We start from the raw sequence: 19361 nt of genomic DNA on the forward strand, positions 1-19361 counted from the left end.
CCAGCTCATGGATGATGTCATCACCAGGAAGTAATGTCACTGGTGCGTGGGAATAGCAGTTGGCATCAGCAACGCCCCAAGCACCCACATGCGATTTGGGAGGTGAAGGAGCTTGGGAGGAGAGAGTAGTAGGAGGAGTAAGATGGAGTGTTAACCTCTTGCGTATCGAGTGGCACTTGTACTTTTATTCTGGCTGTCATCAGGCAATTTTTTTCTGCTACACATTACCCCCCTTCCCTCAGGTAGCAAAGACTAATGGGTAAATTTATATTTATTTATTCATCTTTATTTATATTTATTTATTTATTCATCTGTTTGTTTACTGGCTGGCTTTTAGGTCCTCCTAGATTTCATTGAGGTATGCCACACTAAGTCGGTCATTGGGACGAGGGGGAAATTTGAGCATTTGTTTGTTTTCCTGGATTGTTCTCTGACGAAAGCGGCCGGGTGATTGTGGCCCTATGGGAAATCCTTGAATTTGTAGTGGTCAAGAACGAGCTGCTCCTCGAGGGCGTGGCCACCGAGGATGACCTTGTACTTGTAAGAGTGGATGTCGTTTCTCTTGGTGTTGGGGTAAGAGAGGTAGAGAGCTTGAGGAGAGAGAGTCTTTGAGAAGCGAGAGGGACTCTTGAGAGATGAGAGGCTCCCCTAGTACCCTGGAGGAGTCATCTCTTGCCCATGGGTCCCCAGCTGTTGGACACGAAGAGGTGGAAGATCGGTGCCGGCGGAGACCTGCCCGAAGAAGGGAAACGGAGCTTGGGACTTGGCTTCGGCGTCGTCGTTTGCGTCAGGGCCATCGCCTCCGTCGTCCCCGCCTTCGGGATATGGTCTGGCGGGAAACTGCTGAGGGCGCTCGTTCTGGGTTCATTGTCATGGTGACTCTGGTGGCGGTAGTTGGTGAGTTTCTCCTGCAGAGGATCCTTCTGTCGAAGGGAGAGCGGGTACGCACTCGGACCCCCATGCCACCAAGCCTTGAGACCCCCGGGGAGTCCCCCAGCCCCCCAGCCCTGGGACATGAAGATCCCGTTCCTCTTCGTCCCCGGAAGAGTGAGTTTGAGGACGTCCCTTGCTCTCTTACGGTCGTTCTTTCCGTCTCCTCCTGGCAAAGAAGGAGTCTTCAGGTCTCCCCTTTCCTCCAAGCCGCCTTCGTCGTTCCTCCCGACACCCTTGCTCCCCACAACATCTACACCACCACCTCCGCCGTCCTTTCCTCTGGTCTCCTTCTTCAGGAACCGTGTGCCCTTCTCGGCGACACCTGTGTCAGCGTCGAAAACGACTGCACTGTTCCTCTTGCCCAGAGGACTCCACGTCCCAGAGGTGAACATGGAATGGAAGCGTCTTGGGATAAGGGGCTTCTGCTTCTGCTTCAGGTTGGCCTTGGAGGAGGACTTGGGGCCCTTGTGGCTGAAGGGGTGGTTGACGGCCCATACCAGGGCTTCGTAGTGGGCGCCTCCGGGAGAAGGAGGAAGACCAGGGGAAGCTGCAAGAATAAGGAACTTTGTCAGTAGAAATCCAGAACAAGCCTTGCAGGCAACAGCAACGCATAAATCTCAAGCTATTCACAAGTTCATCGAACTTGCCCTCTGAAGTTGAATGAAATCATCTGGTGTTTGCCAGAAAAAAATGAAAGTTGATGCCGGGGTGGAAGGCTTTAAGGGTTACTTTTATTTTTATGATTCTTCTTCGTGAACCATGAACTCAACTATAGGGTGACAAAAATAATCAACAGGGTAACCTAAAAAACCCACCCACAGGGTGATAAAAAAAAAAAAACTCGTCTGTAATGTGGCCCAAAAACTCGTCTACAGGGTGGCAAAGAAAAAACATTAAAAAGGTCACCCATAAAACCCATCTACAGGGTGAAAAAAACCTCACCCAATGGGTAATCAAAAAGCTTTACTACAGGATGCTCCCCAAACAAGAAAAAGATACAGGATGACCCAAAAACTCACACAGAGGATGACCCAAAAACTCACAGGGTGACCCAAAAGCCTGCCTACAGGGTAATCTAAAAACTTGCATACAGGGTGACCTAAAGCTCGCCTATAGGGTGACCTAAAACTGACCCACAGGGTGATCCAAAAATTCTAATTACAGGGCGACAATAAAAAACTCACCTATAGGGTGACAGAAAAACTCACCTAGAGGGTGACCTAAAAACTCAAATTACAGGATGATAAAAAACAATTCATGTATAGGGTGACCTAAAAATGCCCACAGGATGACCCAAAAACACACCAAGGTGACAAAAATAATAAAGGTCAGAAGAAAATACATGGTGAAAAAATCCCTCTCAGGGTAACTCAAAAGCTCAAATTACAGGGTTACAAAGAAAAAAAAAATTACCCACAGGATGACCCAAAAACTCACCAACATGGCGGAGGACATGGATCTTCCTCCTCGGGTTGTGACGCCCGTAGGTCTTGGCGTGCTCCGCCTCCGCCAGCGTTTCATAGATATCGAAGGCGTCTAGGACTCCGGCGGCTCCTTCTTCAGGAGAGTGCGTCCTCACAGGACGACGTTCCTTGATGGCTTCGTAGCCTCCAGGACCCCAGCCTCGGCTTAGGAACACCCTTTTCCTCCGACTTCGCGAAGTGTCTGCGAGAGCCTCCAGATGTGTACGTGGTAGGTTCTCTCTCCTCCAGGAAGTACCAGCCCCCCCTTGCACCTCCAGAGGGAATGTGGTCCTTCCATGGACCTCCTCTGGTAGGAACTCGATGTTGTTCTCATTGGAGAGAGCTCGGAGGAGGTTCTTCTCCCATTGCCTCCGTTGAGAGGGAGTGTTGAGAACGGCCGAGAGGTCCGGACTAACCTCTTGCCACTGCTGGGGCGCCGTCCCCTTCGGGTCGTACAGAACCAGGGGCAGGAGACCCTCTGGTGCGGCTACGACTTCAGGGAGAACCCCAGCTGAGCCCAGAGACTCCTGCAGAAGGTGTTCACCGTTCTTGGAAGCGGGCAGAAGGCTCTCCAAGATATCAGCCACCTCATCAGCCCCTGAGAGGTATGGGCTGAAAAGTCGAGGTGGAACTTGACCACCCATGACCCAGAGGCCGTCACCATGATCGCCGTCGCCTTCTGCAGGAGTTCTGCGTCTGTCAAGCGAGAGAAGAACCTGCCTCGGGCCGCCTTCCTCCTCTTCCTCCTCCTCCTCCTCCTCTTCCAGACCAGGGCTCCATACGAGGACGGGGTATGCGTTGACAGCTGACCCGGGTGAGCGCCTCGAGTCAGGAAGAGCCTTGTTGGCCCCCGCGGTGGCCGGAACCGGGGGCGCAGGGGACGGGGCCACGGGAGCTGGCTGAGCAAGCAGAATGAGGAACAAGCAGAAGAACGCCCTCAGCAACCAGGTTCGCGTCCCCATGGTCGGCTGAAAAATGGAAACAGGTTTAGGGAGAGTTGGGTAAGTGGGAGAACCGGTGAGAGGGGTTTGATAGAAGGTTGGTGCCATAGGAAAGGGGTGTTAGCCGTGTGTGCAGCCATGGTGCTAAGTAAGATATAATGAAGAACCCTTTCATCGCCATTCATAACTTACACGCTCGTTCTGGCTGCCGCCAGGCGATTTTACTCAAGCTAGGGAAAGGGGTTACTCATCAAAGGACACACACACACATGCATATATATATACATATATATATATATATATATATATATATATATATATATATATGTATATGTATATATATTTGCATGACGGTTTTATTCCGTGTTAGATCTGTTCAAGAGGCGAAGGAACAGCAATGCATCAGGTATGGGATACGTGACGAAAACTAGGTCAAGAACAATAATACGAACATAAGTAACAATAATAATGATACTAGTGATGGTGATGATAAAGGTAATAATGATAGTAGTAATTAAAATAATAATTTTTGACTCGAGTTTCACAATATGGAAAATCCGCAGCCTCACAGGGGATGGCAACAGTCTTCAAGAAAAAAATAGATAAATTATTGTTATTGTATTGATATGGGACAGTTTTTGTGTCACCAGAGGATGAAGGGATCAGTCGCCGGTTCTCAGTTTGAAAAGGTGGCGGGAATACAGTCAGACTTAACGGAGAGATCTTGGACGCAGTCCGGAGACCGAGTGTCATCCCCTCAGGGCTGCACCTCCCGATGGACCCGCCATTGCTCCCTCCCTTGACAATAATAATAATAGGGAGGGAGGGGGGTTATTTTTGTAATATCCTCGAGGGATATTTCCCAATCGCAGCCCTGGACTCTAGGGTAGGTAACCTTCCCTTCACCTATAGAACCAAATAAAATCGTCTGGCGACAACCATTAAAGGAAAAAATACATAAGAACCTGTCGCTTGTGCTTAAGGGTGTGGTTATTTATTTATTCATTTATTTATTTATTCATTATAGTATTTGTTTCGGCCCAAAGACCCAAAAGGTGGACTCCCCCCCCCCCCCTGGTCACTTTGGTATCTCCCCTCTCCAATCTCCCCTCACTCACTGCTGCTGACTGTTAACCTTTAATAATAAAAAAAAAAAAAAAAAAAAAAAAAAATGGGGATGGGGCTATGAACAAAAAAACAATTTAAGCAACATTCTTACACAAAATACACAAAATGATTAATTTGATATTTCCCACGATGCCGTTTCGCATGCCCCCAAAGAACCGGTTTCGGGTGATCACGCTGGGCAATTTTCCCTCCCAAATCCTAACTCCATTCGAATAACTAGAATATGACTACGCTTACAGAAATCTAGACTTCTCCAAGAATATTTCAACAGTATGTTCAACATTCGTATGGGTTTACAATCTTTGTTCATCATTCAGATTTGCTATATATGACGGAAAGATAATTTGATAATTGGAAATTTGAAAAATAATATATTGTAACCGAAGTCGTTTTTTACTCAAACGAATTCTCAACTGTCGTCGGCGCTGGTGAAACCCGTGGAAGAAGCCCAAGTGTGCTAATCCCTTAATTAAGGATTTTGATCTGGCGAGTGTCGCAGGATTTTTATTCATTCTTAGAGATACTTTGCTCCCCCCTCCCCTCTTCCAGATTCTCGTAAATCTCCCCCATATGTCTCCCCACCCCCACATTTTACCCCCGCCCCCTCCACATCTCCCCAACCTTTGTTTTTAAAATGAATTCTTCATTGGACCACTGTAATTAGATGCCTTTGTCAGAGATGACCTCGTGATGGAGGTCAGGTCCAGGGGAGAGGGGGGGAGGGGGGGGAGGTATGTTGTCTACAAAATCGCAAAAAAAAAACACAGTATTAAGCTTTTAAAAATAGGACAAAAAAATCTCAAGATATAACCTTTACAAAAATTATAGATAATTATTGTATTTGCTGTATTTACTAATGTGCTTCTTTTGATTACTTTCCATTATTTATAGAAACTTAGTAGAAAAATATGATAATTGAGTACATTTTATCTCTATTCATAATTGCATCATTTAAGCTTTTAAAAATAGAACAAAAAATCTCAAGATTTAACCTTTACAAAAATTATAGATAATTATTGTATTTACTGTATTTGCTAATGTGCTTCTTTTGATTACTTTCCATTATTTATAGAAACTTAGTAGAAAAATATGATAATTGAGTAAATTTTATCTCTATTCATAATTGCATCATTAATTTATTTTGGCACACACATACACACACATACGCGCGCGCGCACACACACACATATATATATATATATATATATATATACATGCACACATCAATGTTCCCCTCCCCTTTCTTATTTTTAATTCTCATTTATTTTTTTATGTTTTCTTTCGTCCCAAAAAAGGTTCAAAATATAAATAGAAACCTTAAAAGGTCACAAAGCAAGATCCAGAAAGACGAAGCGAAATTCCAGAGTTCAGATTAAAATGTTGAAACAGTCTGTAGCAAAAGTCGCTGTCCACTCGATGCCTTTAGCCCGTTCTTGCACGGAATGCGACATACACACACACACACATACACACACACGCACGCACACACACACGTCGGTCGAAGTGACAGCGAAGTTTGGAACTCCAGGAAAAAATCAAGTTTCGTCGATCTCAACAACGAGGGAGTACCTTTGTTGTATTAGTAGGGAAGGGGAAAGCTCGTGGTGTAGTGGGAAGGTGAAGAAAAAGGAGAAAGGGAGGGATTACTGAGGAAAATGGAAGGAAATGAGGAAGGGGACGAACGGGCCCCGGACGTTAGAAGGGGTGTCAACAAAAGGTGTGCAGAACACACAGACGAGGTAGAACAGGGGAACAGAGGTGTCGAAAGCAGAAATATAGATAATAGCAGCTCAGTGGAAAGAGAAGATAACTGCTTTTATGGATTTAATGAGGGAGGAGATGACAACCTCCCCCGACTAGTAAATCGAGAGGAAAAACTAAAAAAAAAAAAAACTAAAAAAAAAAAGAAAAAAAAATGAAGCATGGGAAGAGCAGGAAGTTTGTAGTAAATTATATGCCTCCTAAAACGGCTTCGTAGGAAGAGAAAAAAAAATGTTAGAAGACACAAGGATAACACTAAATAAGATAATGGAAGATGGAGGAAGAATAGTTATAATGGGTGACTTTAGTTGTAAAGAAATTGCTGGGAAGAGATGACGGTGAAAGGTGGAGACGACCTATGGGGAAATGTACTACATGAAATGATTATAGAACATACAATGACGCAATAGATACAATAGGGCACTAGGTATAGAAATGAGAAAGAACCATCGAGACTGGACCTAATAATCACATCAGAACCCGAAATAGTGAACAAGATTGAATATAAGACACCAATAAGTAAAAGTGACCACATATGGTTGAACTGGAACTAAATGAGGAAAAATACATGGAAAAAAACGAACAAAATAGAAAGGGAAGATTGATGTATGGAATTTTTTTTTTTTATAGAATAAAAAAATTCTTTCAAAAAGCAGACTGGGAAAGGATACACAAGGAGGAACCAAGGCAAAACAAGAAAAAGGATATGTAAAGTGTTGGTACAACAAAAGATGTAGGAAGTTAAAAAACAAAAGGGATAAAGCTTGGATAAAATGGAAAAAAGACAAAATACTTGAAAAATGGAAAATATATACTAGTTATAGAAATGAATATGTACTAGTGTGCAGAGAAGAAAAGAAAAAATACGAAAAGGATGTAGAAAAATGTAAAGATCAACCAAAACTATTTTACAGATTTGTAAACAACAAACTGAAAAATAAACAAGAATTAGAGAAACTACGACAAGGAGTAGTTGAATACACAGAAGAAATAGAAATGGCAGAAATTATGAACAAGCATTTTAAATCGGTGTTTACGAGGGAGAACATACAACCTAGTGATATCGAGTGGGAGGAGAAAGTACCCCCTATGAAAGAGATAGAAGTAACAAGGAATGAAATAATGAATCACTTGAGTAATCTCGATGTCAGAAAATCGCATGGACCAGATGAAATGGCAAACTGAATTTTGCGAGAATTCAGGAATGAACTAACAGACAAAATACATAGTCTAATAAGTAGTTCATTGAAAGAAGGAAAAGTTCCAGAAGATTGGAAAAGAGCAAATATAGTGCCAATATATAAAGGGGGAAACAAGGAAGACCCTACTTTTGAAAGAATGGTCAAAATTAGATGGGTAAGGCATTTAAAAAAAGCAGTGTACTAAATCCAAGGCATTTTGGATTGAGACAAGGACGATCATGCGTCACAAACTATGTGTTTCTATTCAAGGCTAATAGATGTAATACAAGAAAGAGATAGATGGGCTGATTGTGCATTACTAGACCTGAAAAAAGCTTTTGATAAGGTGCCACATAAGAAATTAATAAAGAAATTAGAAACTGCAGAAGGAATACAGGGCAAACTGCTGAAGTGGATGGAAGACTTCTTGCACGAAAGAAAAATGAGAGTAGTGATAAGAGACAAACACTCTAATTGGGATGAAGTGATTAGTGGAGTTCCACAAGGAACAGTTCTGGCCTCAATAATGTTTGCTATATATATTAATGATATGGATAAAGGAATTGAAAGTTATATGAGCTTCTTTGCGACGATGCAAAATTGTTGAAAAAAGTGAACAATGTAGAAGATAGTGAGTCGCTACAGAGTGATCTCAATAAAGTATGGGAATGGAGTAGGAAATAGGAGATGGAATTCAATATTAAGAAGTGTAGTATAATGGAATTTGGAAGAAGCAAAAAAAAAAAGAATAGTGGGATCATATACATTGGGAGAGGAAGAAATTAAAAAAGTAGAAAATGAGAAGGACCTGGGAGTCATTATTATGAATAATATGTCCCCTGAGAAACATATAAACAAAATTTTTGGAGAAACTTATGATTTAATAAGAACAAAGTGGCATTTACATACCTGGACGAAGAAATGGTAAAGAAATTACTAGTCACTTTGGTAAGACCAAGATTGGAGTATGCAGCGACGACGTGGTCACCAAGTACAAAAAAAAAAAAAAATGTATAACAATACTTGAAAGAATACAAAGGAATTACGAAATTGGCACCAACACTCTCAGAACTGTCATATGAAGAGAGACTAGCAAAACTTGAGCTACAGACATTAGAGCAAAGAAGAGAGAGAGGAGACTTGATAACTATCTATAGAATCATGAAAGGCATAGAAACTATTGATAGAGAGGATCTAATAAAATGGGATAGTAGAGATACAAGAGGACACGGAAGAAAATCAAGAAAGACAGTTATAGAAAGAGACCTAAAAAAGAACAGCTTTCCCCACAGGGTAATAGATGTTTGGAACAAGTTAGATGAGAATGTGGTGTGTGCAAAAACGATACATGAATTTAAAAACAGTCTAGATAAAACGAGATAAGAAGACGGGACACCACGAGCATAGCTCCCCTTCCCGTAAAATACAACTAGGTAAATACAAGTAGATAAACACACACACACACACACACACACACACTTGGCGGTCCGGGTTCGAATCCCGCCCAGGGCTGAAATCATTTCAGTATCGCTGCGCTGCGGGTTGTTACTCCAACTCTCGTGGGCGGGGAGTTGGGTGTGTGTGTGCGTGTAAGGTCACAATATTACCCATAGATCGGTCATACGAGCTCTGAGCTCTCATCCGGGATGTTAATAACTGTCGATCACGAGTCCAACACGTGATCCAAGACCATGGTGAATCACACACACAACATCCAGAGTATGATATATAATGTTGAGCATGGACACAAGTGGGTTGATCGAAAGAATGTTCTCTTAGCTTAATAAAACAATTTAGTGTTAACCAGAATAAAGTTGTTAGAGTGAATCATGGCCACGAATAGACATATATACTTTTTTCAGTGCCTGACAATTATATTCCTTGTAAGGCCAAAACCAATATTTGTTCTTGCTTGTGTGAGTATATGTTGGTGTGCACGTATCTGTGGCCGATGGGTAAAATTGTTTGTATATGTACATAGGAAATACATGTATTTATATGCACATCTTTCGTGCCTGCGTTTGTGTGTATGTATGTGCGTGTGCGTATGTGTGTGTATTGACCAACATGGCCTGATAATCACATGAAAAACCTCCAGACCTGGAGATAAACTTAATGAAATCGAACGATCTCTTGAGAAAGGTCCACTTTTTTACCATAGATATACAAATGGAGAAAAAATTAAATTCCTTTTTCTTTCGCTCAATTCCACAAACTTTTGGTCGGCGATGTTCAATCCTTGTAGACGAGTTTTGTGTGTGTGTGTGTGTGTGTGCGTGCGTGTCATCTCGAACGTGTCCTACGGAGGCTAGTGGGCGAACGCGCCCAAAGATACTCCTCGAAGGACAACCTTTTATCACAAGTGGCACTTGTACCATTGCGACAAGTATACCACGTTGGTGGCTGTCCACGTGACTGACAAATGGTCAGATTTATAATTATGTGGTGGTGGTGGTGGTGATTGTGGTAGTACTGATGGTGGTGACAATACTGATGGTAATAATTTTGGTGTTAGGTAATATGTTGGGGAGTGGAGGAGGAGGGGGAGGAGCAGCAGCCTTGTTGATCCCCCCATCCATCTCCTCCTCCTTCTCCTCTTCCTCCTCCCCTCCTCCTCCTCCTCCCCCCTTCCCTCCTCCTCTTCCTCCTCCACCACCACCTCCCCATTACTCTTCACCCTTTCCCTTTCCTTCTCTTTCTCTTCCCCTTTCCTTTCCCCTTCATTTCCCTTTCCCTTCCTTTTCCCCTCTTCTTCCTTTTCGCCTCTTCCCTTTCCCCTCCCTTTCCCTTCCCCCTCCCTTTCCTTTCCTATCCCTTCCCCCCTCCCCTCCTTTCATTTCCTCTCCCTTCCACTCTCCTCTTCTCTTTTCCCCACTCCTCTCCTCCTCTCCTCCTTTCCTCCCTTCTCCTCTCATCACCTTTCCTCCCCTACGTTCCCCTACCTTCTACTTTCTTCCTCTCTCCTCCCGAATCATCCCCTCTCCCCTCTCCCCTCTCCCCTCCTTCCATTCATCAGGACCTATCGGACCACAACCATACGTGACCTTCCCTTCCTTCCTTCCTTCCTAACTTCCTTCCCTCCTTCCCCTTCTTTCCATTCATTTCTGCCCTCCTCCTCTCCCTCTCCCCTCCTCTTTCTTCCTCCTTTCTGTTCATTTGTTGACCTTTGGCCTGGCGAGAGAGAGATGAATACAATCACCTGACGGCAGCTAGGATGACGGTAACGTGACTATCCTATGTTTTTTTTTTATTTATTTTTTTTATTATTATTTTTTTTTTTTATACTTGAACGTCACCCGGTTATTCTCTAGATTTGGCCTCAGCTGTGTCCCAAAGCAAGGAATCTAGGAATTATCTATTTTTAACTGTCACCAGATTTCCGTTCTGTAAAAGGAAAACATATTTTTAATTTCAAATTCATCCGTTTTAAACGGCTCCTAGATTTCCGGTAAGGGAAGGAGGGGGCGAGGCTGAATCACTTGTTGAAAAAAAAAAAAAAAAAAAAAACACGTTTTAACGGTCTCTAGATTTCCATCAGGTTCTGTAGGAGCCAGAGTATGTTTATTTTTAGACTAATTTACTGAATAGAAACCCAAGATATGAGATTTCAACACTTAAAAGCAAATCTCACGATCGTAAAATCTTGGTGAGTCAGTCTACCCAGAGAATATTTTAAGATCGTAAAATGTGTCTACAGTAAGATGGTAAAATCTTGGTGAATCGGTATATCAAGAGGCTATCTCACGATCGTAAATCTTGGTGGATCGATACTTTACGATGGTAAATGTTGAAACCCAGGCTCCTGGTGATGTGGTTTCATCCATCACTCTGTTTTCTGTATCCACCACTGTGGTATCCCTTGGGATTTCCGGCTACCTGTCTTGCATCCATCAGTCTGTGTTCCATTTCTCGATCCATTACTTCATCCACGATACATTAGCGTGCACACACACACATACACTCACGCACACACACATCACACACACACACACACACACACACACAACATACGGATGTGCATACATGTGTGTGTGTTCGTCACTAACGTATTTGATGATGTACACACTCTCTCTCTCTCTCTCTCTCTCACACACACACACACACACACACACACACACACACACACACACACTTGCTCAAAGGGAACCATAACGCCTTTAAGTATTAGTGAAAGCTTTCACATACTGAACGCGACGCAAACTCTACCACAGTGTGTGTGTGCGTGTGTGTGTGTGTGTGTGTGTGTGTGCGTGTGTGTGTGCGTGCGCGCGCGTGTATGTATGTGTGTGTGTGCGTATGATTAGCACATACAACAACAACAACATCAACATCCTATTTATGGATAATCACGGTACGTTCAACACTTCAAGAGTGGAGTAAAAGGGTTATTACACTGGGCTATTTTTCCTCCAACACACTACCTCCAACCTCCATTTGAATAGCTAGAATATGACTACGCTTACAGAAATCTAGATTTTTCTAAGAACATTTCAACGGTATGTCTAATATGCGTATAGGTTTACAATGTCTGTTCGTCATTCAGCTTTGCTATATATGACGGAAAGATAATTTGATATTTGGAAATTTGGAAAATAATATATTGTAACCGAAGTCGGTTATACTCGAACTGTCAACTGCCGTTGATGATGAACCCACAACCGACGAGTTACTTCGAACTTGACGAACAAAAAAGGCAAATGCATTGGTATGGTCGAAGAAGGACAAAAAGTTCTTCAAGATAAAAAAGTCTTTTGAATTTCAAATTCAGGGCAGCCCACACCCCCATTGGACAAGACTCTGCCCCCCCTTTTGATTAAGCTCCACCCCCTTTTGATTAAGCCCCTCCCCCTTTTGTTTCCCTTTGTGTCAGCACTGCCACCATTGTAGCAGCTGAGAAACTAGCGGGAACTGCCCTGCTCGTTAGGACTCGGGGAAGATTTGTTAGAGAACAAAAATGTTCTCCCTGTTCATTTGGACTTGGCAAAGGTTTGTCAGATAATAAAGATGTTCTCTCACTGTTCATTAGGACTTGGGGAAGATTTGTTAGAGAACAAAATGTTCTTTTCCCTGTTCATTTGGACTTGGAGAAGAATTGTTAGAGAACATAAATGTTCTTTCCCTGTTCATTTGGACTTGGGGAAGATTTGATAGAGAACAAAAATGTTCTCTCGCTGTTCATTTGGACTTGGTGAAAATTTGTTAGAGAACAAAAATGTTCTTTCCCTGCTCATTTGGACTTGGGCGAGGTTTGCTAAAAGAACAAAAATGTTCTCATCCCGTGAGTCCGAAATATTTTATGGAAGAAGGTGAGTAGGCGCTAAGCAGCTACTGCCGAGGCCGTCACCTTTGCCCTATTATGCCCTATGGGCTGTCGGAGAAGGTAACAGTCACTGCTGGGAATCGGGGAGGGGTGCGGGATTCGAACCCACAACTAAGCGTATGCGAGACTAGCACGTTTCCGATAACAGAAAGAAGACTGATGAACAAGAAACCAAGTGTTCATCAACACTTGAAGCACATTTCCGCTAAGTTCGGAAAATTGACTTTCTTGGTGGACTTCGCAAACTGGCCGTCGACCGAAGACATCGGTGAGACGTCAGGAACTAGGCGAAGAAGTCTTCTGAAGGGGATTAGGTTCTAAAAATGGGATTGAATCATTCATAGTGGGGTCAAATACCTCTTAAAGGGTCTGAATCCTTTGAAAAAGAATCCCACCACCGAGTGATCCAACATCATTGAAAAGGATTCAAACCCCCTTAAGGACTTTGCAAAACAACGGCCCTCGAACATTGTGGCATTATGACGTAGTGGGGCAAATGGGGTCGGACAGAAAACAACCATTAAGGGAGACAAATGGGATTAAGCTTATTCGAATCAGTCACAGATGATGCATGCTTGCTGTTCATTGTTGTGGAGTTTGATCAAGCTGGAAGGTAATTTGGAAATGAACTCAGGCGAAGCGAACAAGCGAGCAGGTAAGCCATTTAAGGATTTTTTTCCGGGGGTTATTAGCTGAGAATTACGAACCTTTCACGATTGATGAATCAAATAAAGTTGTCATTATATATGCACATATATGTATATGTATATATAATTGTATATGTATGTAATATATATATATATATGTATATATGTATATATATATATATATATATATATATATATATATATATATATATATATATATATGTTACCCCGACCTTTGATACTATTTGAGATAGATCTATTTAGTGAGTCCTTGAATATAATTAAATATGACTGAATGAATAATTATATATATATATATATACAGTATATATATTATATATATATATATATAATGTAGACATTTCACATGTTATACCGTATAGACATTTTTAGATAATGACAAATTTCATTCGATGGAAACATTTTCTAATGAGCTTTGAGTCTCTTTTGAGAAACGTATTCATAGCAATTGACTACTTCAGTGATGTAAAAAAGTGATGAAGAATGTCTTGTATTGAATTTTTATGTAAACAGTTTTATTGTATTTTTATTATTTTACTGATTGTAGTAAAACTTCATTTTAATTACATTGATTTGTTGGTAAATTTTAGGAATATATTGTTCAATATTATTATTGTTGTTATTATTATTATCATCATCATCATCATCATCATCATCATCATCATCATCATTATTTGTATACGTTCCCTGTCAACTTATTCCGAGTTCGAAAATGGACTTTTCTCCATACGTGACGTCACTCTTTTGGAACCATTTGATGAAGACATCGTTACAAGCCAAGAAATACTCGAAAAACTTAATGCGGAATGATTGACGGCTTTGATATTGAGAGTGCGAGAGAGAGAGAGAGAGAGAGTGTGTTGTGAAAGAGAAAGAGAGAGAGAGGTTGGGGAGGGTGGGAAGAGGCAATTTTTTTTTTTTGGGTGGGGGGGTGGGGGTTCTGGTGGGTGTGATTGGCTACCGTATCCGGGGAGCCCAGACGTTCTCATATCCGGGCATTAACGCCCGGAATTCGCGCCACGCTTTTGTGTTCGGCTAAGGGGCTACTGTTTCCTTGTGTGTGTGTGTGTGTGTGTGTGTGTGTGTGTGTGTGTGTGCGCGCGCATGATCATAAGTGCACATTGCCTCTGTGGAGTAGACCTGTGCTTTCCCAATCATTCTTTACGATTGGAGACAAATATCCAATTACAACAGCAATGATAATCACATTTATTTCGTACTCTCCTTGACCATACCCGTGACTTCCCTTCCCCGAGGATAGAAACGCTGGTTATTGCCAACGAAATGTACTTATCCAGCGCCTGCCGACAGGATCAAGACGTTTGGCTTTAGCCAGAATAGAATCACATGTGTATGCCAACAGCCCAACAGAACAGCATATTATTATTATTATTATTATTATTAATACTATAATTATTATTATTACTAGAAAAGAGGGAGGGAGGGGTGGTGAATAGGAGTGGAGGGAATGGGGATGAAATGGGGGTGAGTGAAATTATTCCATTTGACTTTGGCTACCTCCCTTGTAAAGGGGAAAAACCCATGTTATATGTATGTATTATTATTATATTATGTTTATTATTATTTATTATTATTATTATTATCATACAGCAACAATGATAATAACAATATAGTAATAATAATGATAAGAAGAAGAAGAAGTAAAATATTCAGGGGGCAAGTGGTATTGACGTAGATCGCTCCAGATTCGTACACACTTCCGTTGGATTTATTTATTTTCCACTTTGCGGGTTTCCTTTATCGATTTCGTTGTGGATAATGTACACATAAAGTACATACATACACAGTATATGTGTGGATATATTGAACTTTTTTCTTGCTTGTGGTAACCTTGCCTTGGAAAACAGATGCCAATAACAATGATAATGTTGATAATGATAAAGATAATGATGATAATAATAATGATAGTAATAATAATCATAATGACAATAATAATAGTAACAACAGTGATGATAATAGTTTTTCATTGAATTACTTTATTCGCTCCGATGAGTTTCTCTAAAAAATCATAATAATAAAATAGAAAATATATATAAAAATAATGTATGTAGAGTATACCCTGGTCACTAACTGGGCCGAATAAAACTGTCTGGGTGTAGATATAATAAAATGTGTGAGTATCTTATCCAAGCCAAGGTGTTTAGAATCTACAAGATGTAGAATTCATCGTAGGAATGTTGTAGCCGTGTTAGAGAATATTTAAACGGTTTGTGTATCAAAGGCTTTCTCTTGTAGTTCAACCGTGTTGGAAGACGGGTAACGTGACATGGAATCTTTCTTTTCAAATAGTGTACACACACACACACACACTCGGTGGCGCAGTTGGTAGAGCACTGAACTGCCACGATAGTGGCCTGGAGTTCCTGGTTCAAATCCTGCCCAGGGCCGAAATTATTTCGGTACCGCTGCGCTTCGGGTCGTTACTCTGACTCTCGTGGGCGGGGAGTTGGGTGTGTGTGTGTGCAAGGTCATAGCATTACCCATTGATCGGACCTACGAACTCTGAGCTCTCTTCCAGGAGGGAAATAGCTGTTGATCACGAGTCCAACACGTGATTCAAAGACCAAGTGAATACACACACATACACACACACGAGGAAGGATACCAAAATACGCTCCGAATCGTTGTTTAGCGAGTTACCGACGACGATTTTGGAACCAAGCAAGCGCTGCCGAGTTGTTTACTCGTACATTCGGGAAGGGAGTGTCGTAGTTAATGTAACCCAAAATGTAGTCTTTGTATCTTCATACACCTATTCTATTCGCAAGATCAGTGCCAACGATGGATGAAATAAACGGAGGATTTAGGGAAAAGGAAACTGCAAAGAGATGCCTGGACGTAAGTACCATTGAGTCCCCACGTGGTGTAATTAGGAAAAAACGTGTCTAAACGAAACCCCAAAGATATATCAAAGGTTCGAAAGAAATGTCTTTTCGGGGTTCAGCAGAGACAATAGCAATATGGATAGAGGGATGGACACGGATAGAGAACCCAGGTATGAAAATATTTAAAAGAAATAGACAAATAAATGAGCTGTTAGATGAAATAATTGAATTGAAAAGTGAATGCAAAAGTATATACAAAGAAGTAGCCATGTTAAGAAAAGCCAATGAAGAAAACAAAAGGGAAATAGACAAATTGAAAATGGAACTGAGTAGGATAAAGGAAGAAAATATAAGATTGAAAAATGAAGATATGAATAGGAATGAGGCATTAAAGAAAGAGATGAAGGATCAAATACAGGCAGTGACCGAGAAAGTGGAAGAAAAGATTAAAGAAAATGACTTCCAAGAAATAAAGAAACAGTGGAAGGTGGAACAGGAAAGTAAAAAATCATCTTTTAGGGAAATAGTGGAACAACAAATTAAAGAAAATGCGAAGGAAACGTTAATCCAAGTGATTAAAGAGAAAGGAAATTTGGTTAAGGATACAGTGGACAAGAAAAGATGCATTGTGATTTACGGTATTAAAGAAAAGCACAATGTTCCTAGGTATCTGAGAGAAAGAGAGGAAAAGGAAATCGCCAAAGAGATCTTGAAGGAGATTCAAGAGGAGAATCAAATCTTGGATAAAGAAATTGAGGAAACATATAGAATGGGTAGATACTTAAAAGAAAAGCAATTTAGGCCACTAAAAGTTAGACTTAGGCCACAAATGATAGCAGAGGAAGTACTCTCTAGAACAGCAAAACTAGCAAACAGTGAAAATCACAAGAAAATATGGATAAAGAAAGAAATGAGTGATGAAGAAAGAGAAAAAGAAAAGGAGCTTAGAAATGAAGCGAAGGAAAAATAAAATAAAAAAAACTGAAGCTGAAAAGATTTTTTTTTTTTTTTTAAGTGGTGGATCTGAGACTGAGAATATAGTACATCACGAAAAAGGAAACAAAACAGACAGAAAAAGACGAGAATGAAAAAATTAAAACTAGCCTATACCAACATAGATGGAATGATCTCAGGACTGAATGAACTAAATGATTACCTGGCATCAGAAAAACCGGACATAATGGGAATAGTAGAAACCAAACTAAAAGGTAATCTACCACCTAACACTGTGGGACAAGGACTATACAACTGCTGGACGAAGAATAAAAATAAAAAACAAGGAGGGGTAGTACTAATTCTGACCAGGAAAGACTTAAATGTGACAAATTTAACAGAAGGAAAAAACAATGTAGAATCAATTATGATAAAAGTAGAAAACAACCACATAAAAAGTATAAAAAATAATTGTAGTAGTGTATGTGCCCCCTAAAACACAGTCCTGGACAGAACACGATCATTCCAAATTGTTGGAGGATACTAAACATGAACTAACTGATATACTGAAAGAAGGAGGAAATACAGTAATTATGGGTGATTTTAACTCAAAAGAAATAAGTTGGGAAGAAATGACAGTGAGGGGTGGAGAAGATGTATGGGGCAGCATACTACTCGATATGACCATTGAATACACATTGACTCAGTGGACAAAGGAAAATACCAAATACAGAAACAGTGAGGAACCTTCGAGATTGGATTTAATACTTACGTCGGAACCTAAAATTGTAGACAAAATAGATTACAAAATACCAATAGGAAAGAGTGACCATGTACTTATAGAATTTGAACTAAAAGAGCATAAAGACCTAAGAAGAAAGGATATACTTAGAATAGGAAGACCAATGTACAACAAAACGAATTTTGAGAAACTTAAAATTTATTTCATAATGCAAACTGGGGAAAATTCCTAAATGATGAAACAAGGATGGAAGGGAAATGGAATATACTGAAAGAAATTTGTAATGAGGGTGTGATCAAATATGTACCACAACAACAGAAAGAAAGAACATATATAAAGAACAGGTACAACAAAAAATGAAATGAAGCTAAGGATAAAAGAGACAAAGCATGGAAAAAATGGAAATAAGACAACAACAAAAACAAGCAAATGGCTAACATACATCAAACTAAGAAACGATTATATAAAAATACGCCGAGAAGAAAAGAGAAATTATGAAAAGGAAATAATAGAAAAATGCAAGGAACAACCGAAACTATTTTACAGATACGTGAACGGTAAACTAAAAAACAAGCAAGAAATAGAAAAGCTGTGCCTAGGAAGTCATGAATATACAGAAGAACAGGAAATGGCAGAAGTTATAAGTAACCACTTCAAATCGGTATTCACAATTGAGAACACACCTAACTGTGAGGGAATAGAGAGACAGAAATCCCCCCAATGAAGGAAATAACTGTAACAAAGAAGGAAATTAGCGACCAAATAAAAAACCTTGATGTCAGAAAATCGCATGGTCCGGATGGAATTGCAAATTGGATACTGAAGGAATGCGTAGAAGAATTAACATAAAATACACACTATAATCAAATGCTCGCTCAAAAAAGGAAAGGTACCACAAGACTGGAAAAATGCAAACATTGTACCAATATATAAAGGAGGAAACAAAGAAAATCCAACCAACTACAGACCGGTCTCCCTAACAAGCACAGTAGCTAAAATATGTGAGAAAGTGATCAAAAGTAGGTGGGTTAAATACCTGGAAGAAAAATCTATACCAAACCCAAACCAATTTGGATTTAGACAAGGAAGATTATGTACAACAAACCTGATCTGCTTCTACTTGAGACTAATAGATATAATAGAAGAGAGGGATGGATGGGCAGACTGTGCCTATCTGGACCTACAAAAGGCATTTGACAAAGTACCACACGTGAAATTAATAAAAAAAAAATTGGAATTAATAGGTGGCATCGCAGGTAAACTATTAGAATGGATGGAAGACTTCCTGACTGGGAGAAAAATTAGGGTAGTAATTAGAGACTTAGAGACAAATACTCGAAATGGGAAGAAATAAGTGGTGTTCCACAAGGGTCGGTGCTGGCTCCAATCATGTTTGCCATATACATAAATGACATGGATGAAGGAGTTGAAGGTTATATGAATTT

General features: G+C 40.6%; 2 protein-coding genes across 2 annotated transcripts in view; one reads left to right on the plus strand and one right to left on the minus strand.

The window, feature by feature from the left end:
• LOC143025220 (uncharacterized) overlaps window positions 1–19361 on the plus strand; it is a 111659-nt gene that overhangs the window by 46713 nt on the left and 45585 nt on the right. The window lies entirely within an intron of this gene.
• LOC143025436 (uncharacterized) overlaps window positions 261–19361 on the minus strand; it is a 22478-nt gene continuing 3377 nt past the window's right edge. The window contains exons 2-3 of the mRNA XM_076185101.1: window positions 2371–3364; window positions 261–1480 (exon numbers count right to left, since the gene is read on the minus strand). Of these exons, the coding sequence (XP_076041216.1) occupies window positions 666–1480; window positions 2371–3364 (1809 nt within the window). The 3' untranslated portion in view covers window positions 261–665. The remainder of the gene's footprint in view (window positions 1481–2370; window positions 3365–19361) is intronic.

Source organism: Oratosquilla oratoria, chromosome 5, assembly GCF_046742065.1.
Source record: "Oratosquilla oratoria isolate Oo_2021 chromosome 5, ASM4674206v1, whole genome shotgun sequence".
Taxonomy (NCBI): domain Eukaryota; kingdom Metazoa; phylum Arthropoda; class Malacostraca; order Stomatopoda; family Squillidae; genus Oratosquilla; species Oratosquilla oratoria.